We start from the raw sequence: 10,913 nt of genomic DNA, 5'->3' as shown, positions 1-10,913 counted from the left end.
TTAAAATCTCGAATTTTTTTTTCTAATACGCTAATTTATTAATTTTAAATAAATTAATAAATACATAAATATAATAATTAAAAATTGCAATTTATTCGAGTTCTTTTATTAAATTCACTACAAAAATATCAATAAAATCCTGTATTTAAAGATTGATTCTTGAGTGAGGTAAAACAAGATCCAACCCAGACGTTAGTTTTTGGGCCTCAGAGGGGGTTCCACACTTTTAAATTTATAAGAAAATTTGATATAATTTCAATTACTACCTTTATTATCGTGAAATTCTTCCTAAAGATGCCTTAAATTTAATTATTAACCAACAGGAATCCTACCAAACTGGGTTGGATACCGCACGGCAATGCATTTAATTCTATTGAAATTAGTGTAAAGAATTATTTTTAAATATTATAAAAACATTCTCGTATTTGTGTTTGTAAATTAAAAATTAATTATAATGACGATTATTACTTTTATATTAATAAGATAATCCAGTTTGTCTTCCAGTAATTGCGCTTGCTATCTTATTACATTGTTGTTACTTGAGGGTGACGTAGAAAATGCTTTCGATCGTTTTTTCTTTTTGAATTGAATTTCATTTTATTCGCGGGAATGACGGCATTTGACGGAGTGTACCTGTACACTTCGGTAGTTTTCCATTCTCTCTCGTCACTACTCTTTGCGTGTCCCATTGGCCGAGTGGAAAACAACTAAGTTATGTCGGTCGATCATTGGAAACTGTCCATTACGCCAATCCACGAATGTCACACATCCGTAACGCAGTATCTACTAAAGCTACTTTACTTGTCTATTCCTATCGAAATATACGAGAAAGGTAAGATTTAAAGGGCATTATCCCATAGAAAGATATTCTTTAAATATTTTATTGGTAAATTCTTTCATTAAATATGCATTGTTTAGTTTGGCAGAATGATCTCGTGTCGATATTATCTTAATTTTTATAACAATTTCGAAGAAAGGACTAAGAAATTGTGGAGAGAAGCGGATGCGGTATGCTTCGATGTAGATTCTACGGTTTGTAAAGACGAAGCTATCGACGAATTAGCGAAATTTGCCGGGAAAGAAAAAGAAGTTGCAGAGAAGTAAGACACTATTCTTGTATTTATTTATATTCTATGCTTTATAAATTACAATTGAGTGATACTCTCTTCTGTAAATATCATATCAAACTTTGAGAAAACTTGATACTTCTCTTCATATTTATTATACAATAATATATATATCAGGGATAGGGTGGGATGTGTGTGCTGTTATACAAATATAAAGCCTCACCCATCTCCAAAAGTCATTAAAAAAATACCTGAATAAATGCAATAAACAGTTAAAAACAGATTTTCATCACTTATATATTTTTTTTAAATATAAAATATCATTTTGGGCACTGAGTCAAATGGTCCAGATATTTTGTTTCAATAAAATTCATGACTAAAAACCAATTTATTCTGGAAAGACATTATACTTAACAATCCCATAGATTCTACACTTTATTTTAATATGTTGGTTTCATTTTACATCTGGTTTTACCTGTTGCAGAACCACAATATTCTTTATTATTATAGACCATACAGTAATAAATTTGAAAAATTAATTTTATTTCATATTTTAAATATATTTTTAACATGGAGATGTGCAAAAACTTTATCAATAATTATTTTTAAAATAGTTTCTAGATTATTTATTATTATTAAAAATCTTTCCTGTATTATCAGTATGCAATATTATAATGTAAACTGTACATTTTCTAGATGAGATACGTAAGGAAAGACATGAAATTCTATCACAATTCTTGGTGATTTATTGATAAAATGACATTCGGTTATTAAATATTTATACATTATAACTATTTACTCCGCTACAACACTTTTGATATCGATTTATTATCCAATAAATAGTTAATTCTAATTGTCAATGTTTAAAATGCTCGCATAATAGTCAATTATCGACGAATCAAAATATAGGATATTCAGATATAATTGCGCGTATACCGAAAATCGATTTAAATAAATAATTATACAATTAAATCAATCCAATATAGAGATATAAAAATTGTATTTTCTTTACTTCAATTTAGCATCTTTTAAAGAGCAACAATTAGGAGAGGAATCCGGAAGAGGAACATTAACCAAGTTTAAGAAGAATCTTCTCTCATAAATGAATCTATGTTGCTCTATTCATTTACATTTTAACTTCGTTTAAATTGTTTTTACACCATCANTACTTAACAATCCCATAGATTCTACACTTTATTTTAATATGTTGGTTTCATTTTACATCTGGTTTTACCTGTTGCAGAACCACAATATTCTTTATTATTATAGACCATACAGTAATAAATTTGAAAAATTAATTTTATTTCATATTTTAAATATATTTATTAAAGACCTTTATATGTTCCTACTAATGATTCTAATGCAGAAAGGAGCATTTTTTTATTCTCTGCTAGTAAACAAATTGGAACTTGAATGCAATAAATAGAAGCATAATAGAGCAATACAAATCTGGAATGAAATATATCTTTTAAGTTTTTCCCTAAATAAAATTGTGTGAAATTATTTTTAAAAGTCCTTAAGTTGTTGGGATATTGTGAAAATTGTATATAAAAAAAATCTAGGTTGAAAAATTACTTAAAAATATATAGAAGTATAATTTGAAAGAACACAAAAATAACTGGATCTTTGTGTTCCTGTGATATGAGGAAGAGGCATTAAGAAGACTGCAGATTCTTTTTATATCTGTCTTTGAAACAGAATTATATCAAATTAATGCAGAAATACAAGAAAAATAATGCAGGCTAAGAGCAAATATTGTCTTTATTTTTACAATATTCTATACACTTTTAGATTTATACATTTATTATATTTTAATTTGGAAAAAAAGTCACACAATGGAGGTGTTGAAATAAAATGAAACTTTATTAGTGCAAATCTGATGATTATGGTAATAATTGATTACAATATCTTATTTACTATGAAACAATGATACTAAAGGTTCCTTTTAAATTGTATCTTGTAGGGTCTCCTCTTGCCTGGATGTACAGTGATATTATTGGGTATGGATGCATACAGGCACCACATGCTATCCTGTGACATATTTGTCCACAGATGTTGCAACTGTTGTCCTAGATCTGTCATACTCGTAGATAGATGAAGCTGCAATCCTGTCTGGTCCCACAAATGTTCAATGAGAGACAACTCTGGAGACTGGGCAGGACAAGGAAGTGTGGCAACATGACCGAGACATTCCTTGGAAACAATGCCACACTTCTTTGGTCTGTCCAGTCTTTAGATTTGTCTTCCTTAGGGCAGGACTGTTTGCAACCCTGCCATAAAAAGCAACACATAAGAATGCATGATTTCATAAATGTATCACTATGTCATCAGTGTACCTCATACCATTAATCTGACTTGACAGTAGGCAGTAGTTGACTGTAAGCACGTTAGCTGCAACAAATTTATGATCATTTGCATGATAATTTTTAATACTTTCTTAATTTTTCTTTCTTTTGACATCCTTCTGCCAGCTCTGAGTTAATTATACTATTCTATACACTAATTTATATACCAGTTTAACCTTTTTTTTTTTAAAGGAATATCTTAATTAAAAATTCATCATGTAGACATATAGCTTTAAACTTAATTTCAATATAAATATTTATTATTAATTTGTTTATTTTTTTTAAACAATAAAAATCATTAATTTTATTGCTATTAAATTAAAGGACACAGAAAGCGATGAGTGGTGGGATGACATTTAAAGAGGCTCTTCATCAACGTTTAGAGTTAATCCAGCCAACTGTAACTATGATTCATGAATATTTATATAAGCATCATCCTAATTTCACTCCAGGAATCAAGTAAGTACTTCAATTCATTATTGTATCTGAATATTTGTGTTGTTAAAGAAATATTTCAAGATTTATATTACTAAATCCAGACATTTATTAATATTTTGCTTATTATAACATCATTTACATTTGCTTATTATAACATCATTTACAGATAACATTAACCAAAAGTTTTGTTAAATGTTATCTGTAAGCGAATTAATTCTATTAATTTACAGACAATTTATCTTTTGTTTAAATTAATTTTGTTTAAATGAAATTAAAAGATCATTTAGTTAAAAGAAATGCTAAAAAGTTTAGCACTTCTTAGCTTCGTCTTAACTTTTTATCAAATACTTTACTCCCTGAATGTAAATTCAATTCAAACTGCTTTACTTAGAGTAAAATCTTCTTAGAAAACTCAAGTGCCTTCAAGATTTATAACCATCATTGAAGTTAACAAGAGAAATAAAGATCAAGAGGAGACACTAGATCACTACTAGCATTACCTTTTCAATGGTCTATTGTGTGTAAAGCCTGAAAGTGGTTAGTTTCCTAAAATGTTTTCACTGCAGGAAAAATAGTAAATTTTTAAAATTCAATTGGAAGAAGTTATCAAGCTTTGATTATATACAAAATCAATAAAATTATTATAAGTTTAAATCATTTAGTTTAGTATGCTTATATATTTTCATATACAGTTTATTTAGTAACAATTACTTGCCACTATTGCATCAAATTTGGGATGATAAAAAAAAAATTGTATGACGTTCATGAATAACATAGATATTGATTTTAATGTTAAAAAAATAAATTCTTGATACAGACTATCGAAGATCATATTTAAAAAAAATTATCAGTCCTCCAATGAATTGCAAAATATTTGATTTTACTTTATACACATTTTATTTTTAATAATACAAAATAATTTAAAATTGAGTTGGTGATATTGAATAATAATTTCATATTCTACATTTTATCCAGATACATTTTTAGACTTTCATCAAACCTCAGTAAGCTGAAAGCTGAATCTTATGAACAAGTTAGTTCGTAAGCATAAAGTTTTAATCTTTTGCAATCATCAACAAGCATAGTGCTTTTAAGAAAAATGTTTACTAGATGACTCAAACTACTAATTGAGTGTTTTGGACACTATGATGGAAACACAATATAATTCTTTCTATGTTTTCTGCATTTGTTGTATGTCTACCTTGTGGGTGACCTCTTAAAATACTTCTGTTTCCAGCAACTAGTTGATTCCACTTATGAATGCTTTTGTCACTGAAGCATTCTTACAACATGCTCGCCTGACATTCCTTTTGGCAACAGTTATAGACTTTGTTTCTGGGAACAATAATATACACTGTGCTTTTTCTTATGATGATGCCTGTACAATGGTGCTATTTAGTAGAAAATAGGCTCAAAACACTGTTTTTATTCAAATACCCTGAATTTCAAACAATTATTTATTAATTAGAGAGAGAAAATGACAAACGTTTTTTGAACTTCTCATCAAATGTCTCTATTGCTTGTTATTTTCTGTATTTTCAAAAGTCTTCTTATCTTTCAGCTTTTTTTAAAACCAAGTAGTTACTGAAATTAGATCCATATCAGTTATAATGTATCATTCTGACATGCTAGATCCATCATTCTTTTCAGAAATTACAATAGAGTTAAAAATAATCTTGATTTAATGCAGTAGTTTCTAAGATGGCTTCACAACTAGTATAAGAATGCTCTATCTGTATGCTGCAGTTGCATTTGAATTCCCATAATTTATCATGGATAAATTACAAGAATTCAGATGCCAACTAAAAGACAAAACTATTCTTCTGGTGCCTCCTTGTTTGATACGTCAAATTTCCAAGACTGAGTTGCTGGTAGCATTGATATCCAAATAATGGTTTAAAATAAAATTTTTTTTACTATTTATAAATAGTTGTGTGCAATAAATTAGAATTAACTTTTATTGATTTCAATTTCAGTAATAATTAAATTTGTTTTTGTAGAGATCTAATCAGAATACTCCACAATAGACAGATTGCAGTCTATTTGATATCCGGTGGCTTCTATACATTGTTAGAACCAATTGCTAAAGAATTAAATATATGTTTAAATAATGTGTTTGCTAACAGACTTTTGTTTTATTTTAATGGTAAGTAATTTTTTTTTAATATTTTTGAATGTATAACAAATTGTTAAAACTGTTTTTAGATAAAATAAAATACATAAAATAGATTTTTTTTGTATATATATCATTGCTAATATAATCCAAAGTTAGTTTTTTAAAAGAATTGAAAGCCTTTATTAAATTTATGAATCTTTTAAGATTTGTGAATGAATAAATTCTCAGAGTGTCAATGGGCAGAACCTGCAATGTTTGCATTTAATGTTCACAGGAAAAAAAGCACTTATGTTGCCATTATACATCTATGATCTGGTGAACAATTGCTAATCGTTATTACATTTTATAAGGATAGAACTTACTTATGCATAATATAATGAGGAGCTATTGTATATTGGTGGACAAACAAACAATGTATCTATGCAGCCATTTTCTGTTTTTGATCTTTATGCCAACTTACTTTTTGTGGGTTGTATTTTATACAATAGTAATTTTAAGGTCAATGATTGGATGTTAGTAGAAATTCAATAGCAACCATTTTTTTTAAAAATTCAGCAATGAGCTGCTTAACTTTTCCAGCAACATTTAAAACTGCATGTGATGCTATCTGTTATTTTTTTATTAAAAAAAAAGCTTCTTATATTTTTAATTTTTATAAAATGGCAAAAAGGATAATGATGGGTTTTACAAAAAATTGTAAATGCTAATTATGAGTAGAATCATCAAGTCTAACCCTACTTGAGATATGACAATAAGCACAGGAGTTAAGCTTCAAAGAGGGTGAACAAAATTATATCCCCCCACACACACAGAAAAAAACTTGCCGAAATATTTTGCATTTCTTGATGTTTTAAGGTCCCAAGTCAAAAAATGTAAAAATCTTGAGAGGGTTGTTCTTTGATAGATCATCATACTTTTCCTCTGTTATATATAAGAGAGCCAGGAAAGTAATTATTGGCTAATGTGCTTTTATATTTGGAGTAAAAAACGTTTGGAAACAAAGAACTGCTGTAGTTCTTTCAGATTAAACTTTTAGGAATTTTACCAGATTTTTTATTTCTCAGCACAAAATATTTTATCTATAATAATTACCCAGTATATAATTTTTTTAATATTGTAGACCAATGCTTTGTAACAAGATACATTTCTATTGGGATACATTTTGAGTACCCAATTTTTTTATTGACTATTGTAGTGTGGTATTCTATTCCTATAAATTTAGTTTTGAACTATAAAACTTCAATTTATGATATTATCTATAGAAAATTATTTTGGTTCTTTGAAAACCATCATTTTCTGCTATTTAGTATTATAGTTAATAAAATGTTTTTTTAGTACAAAATTCATAAGATGCACAGTTTGTTTTATTTGATACTTCAACTGTTCAGATTTCTGTTTGATGTTTTTTCTTTTTTCTTTTCAAATAGGTAAATATGCTGGTTTTGATGAAAATCAACCTGTTTGTCATCAGAATGGAAAAGCTGAAGTAATAAGTTATCTAAAAGAAAATTATGGCTATCAGAAAGTTGTAATGATTGGAGATGGCATTACTGATTTAATGGCTTGTCCTCCAGCTGTAAGTTACCAAGATTATATATATACATATATGTAATTATAAAATAAAAACAATGCAAAATTTTTAAAATATTAAAAACGATGTAAACTTTCTAAATTTTAACACTTAATGCTTTCTATTCTGGCATAGTATTTATATAAGGTGGCTGAGAGCTGGAGATTTTTCTTGGTCCCAGAGAAAACATGGGCCCTGTAGTAATTCCTAACTCTTTAAAATCAAGATTATATTTTCTTTAGTAAAAATATTAATAAAAAGCAATCTTTAATGTTAAAGAAACAATTTTACATATTTCATTTTTAAAAGAGCCTGCTAAGAGGCAAAACGACCTGCTCTACTCCCTGTACAAGCTCTTGACAGCCCTGCTGAGATTCATTAAGATCTAGACATAAAGTTGTGTCTTGTTAGTGTGGTGAGTGACCACTATGTTTATAATCCTGAAATTAGTAGGTGAGATGGCTAAGATGGTAAATGTATCAGCTTGCCATTGAATTGGAGCCAGAAGTTTTAATGTGAGCATTGTGAGCATGATTGAAAGTTGCCTTACTCATTAGTAGCTTCATTAGTAGCCTCAGGATGGAAATCCTGAGGCTACTAAATAAAAAAAAAATCAAATATTAGATGAAGATCCAGGTGACCTAAATGATAATACATCTGCACAATAAACAGAATTTGCAGGTTTGAATACTGTTTCAGATTAATAATTGAACTTTTCTTCCAGAATATTCTATAACAATTATTAATCTTGTACTATGGTAGTTAAGGATATTAGGCTAATTATTGATATGAAGATAAATCTGAAATGACAGATTATTTTGAGATTTATTGTGGAGAATGAATTGCTACCAAATTCACATTTAGTCTGATCAACACAATTAAGAACAGAAGATACATCAATTAAACATTTCCTTTTCTTAAACAAAAGTAATAGTATTAATTCCAACTTAAAGGTAGATAGAAGAACTCCAACAATACAATACTGACAATCTCTCCCAAATAATTTTGGGCTACTATGCCCATTTTCAGGAGAATGCGACCTTTAGTCTGTAAAAGATAATTCTATCTAGTTCTTATTTAAATTTGTTCCACTAAAAATTCCAAAAGCTCACTGCTTTGTTTTTTAGAACAGTTGAACTTTTGAAACTGATATTTTTAATCATATTTTACTTCTAACCCTCTAATTTTTTTTCTAATAACCACTTCCAAGTCATTGATAACAATTCTCGGTTCCTACTCTTAATCACATCTTTCCTTAAACTTTCTCTACTTGATCTAACCTCTCTAAGCTCTTCTAGAATTTTTGCTGTTCCATTCTATCTTCAAATCTGTCTGTCAAGTGGCATTCTAGAATTATCTTTTACAGACTAAAGATTGCACTCTCTTGAAAATGAGTATAGTAGCCCAAAAATACTTGGGAGAGAATATCAGTTTTTGATGTTAGAAGCACTCCAGCAAATTATATTAAAGGAAATTAATGATTATTGTAAAAAAATAGCTATTGAGAATTATGAGAATTGAAAAGTGAATAAATGAATTTATCTAACATTAAAAATTTGGAAGGAAATCTGACACAAAATAAATAAAACGATGTTTTAAAATGTTTTTAGTAAATTTTATTAATTTTACTGTATTTAAAATATAATAAGTTTATTCATTAATTTAGAAGTAATTGTTTTCCGGTTGATTATAAAAGATAAAAAATTCAAATCCTTTTATGTGAAAATTTTTGCTTACATTTGATTATAAAAGAAAACAGATTTATGCTTAATAAGAATAATTTAATTAATTTTAATTAATTTTACTGTAAATATATGGATTTACTGTATAACTAACAAGCTTTTATTGAAAATCTTAATTGTTATTTTTATCTTTTTAGGGTTGAATGAATTGGGTTACTGAGAAACAAGTAATCTCAAAATGGATATAGATCCAGCATAATTAAATGAATTATAACACTGTTTATATAGAATATTGAATTTTTTTAGATTAAATTTTTACAATTGATTTAGAAAATAAATAATTAAAAGTATTAATTAAATTTGTATATTTAATAGGATGGTTTTATTGGATTTGGAGGAAACAGCAAGAGAAATATCATTAAAGACAAAGCCGGATGGTTTGTTACAGATTTTTACGAACTGATCGAAGAACTACAAAACTAAATTTAGTATTATTTTAAGAGAAAACTTTCTTGTGATATTTATTATATAATTAGTATTTACACAATTTTATTTTTAATAAAAACCAGTATTAACAAAATATGATTGCACCTGCACTCTTTGAGTGTGTACTGTATGACCTCCTGTGGAGGCAATATTAGCTTTTGGAAAGCCAACATGTAATTTCTTTATTAATCATTTTAGATGTTGTAGTAGTAAATGTACCTTTTAATGGGATTGTTTCATTTGCTTATTATCTGTATTTTTTAATAAAATTATTAAATTAATTCAACACTTAGTTTTCTTAGATATACAAGCTCCTATGAAACCTCTCGTAAGCCAAAATAGTATTAAAGTGAAGAAACGAATGCTCATAAAGTTTTCCTACATAAATTAATTTTGACTCTGAAGTATTATTAACTCATTAAATAACACATATAACCTACAATAACATATAGTTACTACATTAGACATAACCTGTAAACTATGAAACTTTCTGGTCTCAAGAACTAATCAAAACCCTCCTTGACTATCTTTAAATTCAACTTTTGCAATATTTTCATCATCATCAATTATTTCTGTTTCAGCTTATTGAAAAGACTATCTTACTTAAGAAGAAATCAGCCACTTAATGGAATGCCACATTTTGTACACCAATTAAAACGGAGAGAGTATTTGTTGAGTGGATTATCATTTTATTTTTTGCTACTGGATGCACAAAATAAATTGACCAAAAAACACTTTGGAAGCTTGATGCTGAATGTAGTTTCCAGGGAAGGAGCTTTGAGATGTCTCACTGCTTGAGGTGCATAATGCCTCTAAAATGGCACTGCAAAACATCCCTAAATGCTAGTTTGCTTTTTGCCTTTTATACTTTCCAGGCTTTATGTATACATAACAAGGGAAAGTATTGGAATTGTGTCAAATTTGATCCTCAAAGTGTTTTGCGAATCTCCAGATTTTGAGACTTCCTGAACCCAAAAAGTAAAAAAAAAAAACAGCAAAACAATTTCCGCATGTATGTGTTGGTCTATTTTGTTTTTTGTTTCTTAATCTTTCCCCCATTCTGAGATATTAAATTTGGCATGGCTTGTGTACAGGGGTGATGCTATTAAAATTTGGTGATTAAATATTGAAGGGGTAGGGAGCTAGAGGATTATCATATGTTATATCTCAAGTGGAGTTGGACTTGATGTTAGTCTTCATTAAGTCCAG

The 10,913-nt window shown here is 28.0% G+C and overlaps 1 protein-coding gene across 4 annotated transcripts; it reads left to right on the top strand.

The window, feature by feature from the left end:
• Nucleotides 1-495: 495 nt before the first annotated feature.
• LOC111633575 (phosphoserine phosphatase-like) lies at nucleotides 496-10,913 on the top strand. Of its 4 annotated transcripts, none has more exons than XM_023378170.1 (6): nucleotides 496-832; nucleotides 974-1,100; nucleotides 3,737-3,871; nucleotides 5,851-5,996; nucleotides 7,394-7,542; nucleotides 9,594-10,913. In XM_023378170.1, the coding sequence occupies exons 1-6, from the start codon at nucleotides 715-717 to the stop codon at nucleotides 9,699-9,701; spliced, it is 783 nt and encodes a 260-aa protein (XP_023233938.1). In that variant the 5' UTR covers nucleotides 496-714; the 3' UTR covers nucleotides 9,702-10,913. The 4 variants fall into 4 exon arrangements, with proteins under 4 accessions (XP_023233938.1, XP_023233937.1, XP_023233939.1 ...); XM_023378169.1 differs by having other exon boundaries at nucleotides 923-1,100; nucleotides 9,594-10,911; XM_023378171.1 differs by having other exon boundaries at nucleotides 497-832; nucleotides 978-1,100; nucleotides 9,594-10,912.

This window comes from Centruroides sculpturatus, unplaced genomic scaffold (assembly GCF_000671375.1).
Source record: "Centruroides sculpturatus isolate CEXI.00-Female unplaced genomic scaffold, Cexi_2.0 scaffold932, whole genome shotgun sequence".
Classification (NCBI taxonomy): Eukaryota; Metazoa; Arthropoda; class Arachnida; order Scorpiones; family Buthidae; genus Centruroides; species Centruroides sculpturatus.
Note: the sequence above shows the minus strand (reverse complement) of the source record. Positions and strands in the feature narration are given on the sequence as shown.

Coding starts and splice junctions, on each gene's coding strand:
- LOC111633575 (XM_023378169.1), top strand. CDS start 715: ATGTCGGTCGATCATTGGAAACTGTCCATTACGCCAATCCACGAATGT. Junction 833..922: donor TATCGAAATATACGAGAAAG/GTAAGATTTAAA, acceptor TTGTTTAGTTTG/GCAGAATGATCTCGTGTCGA. Junction 7,543..9,593: donor TAATGGCTTGTCCTCCAGCT/GTAAGTTACCAA, acceptor TATATTTAATAG/GATGGTTTTATTGGATTTGG.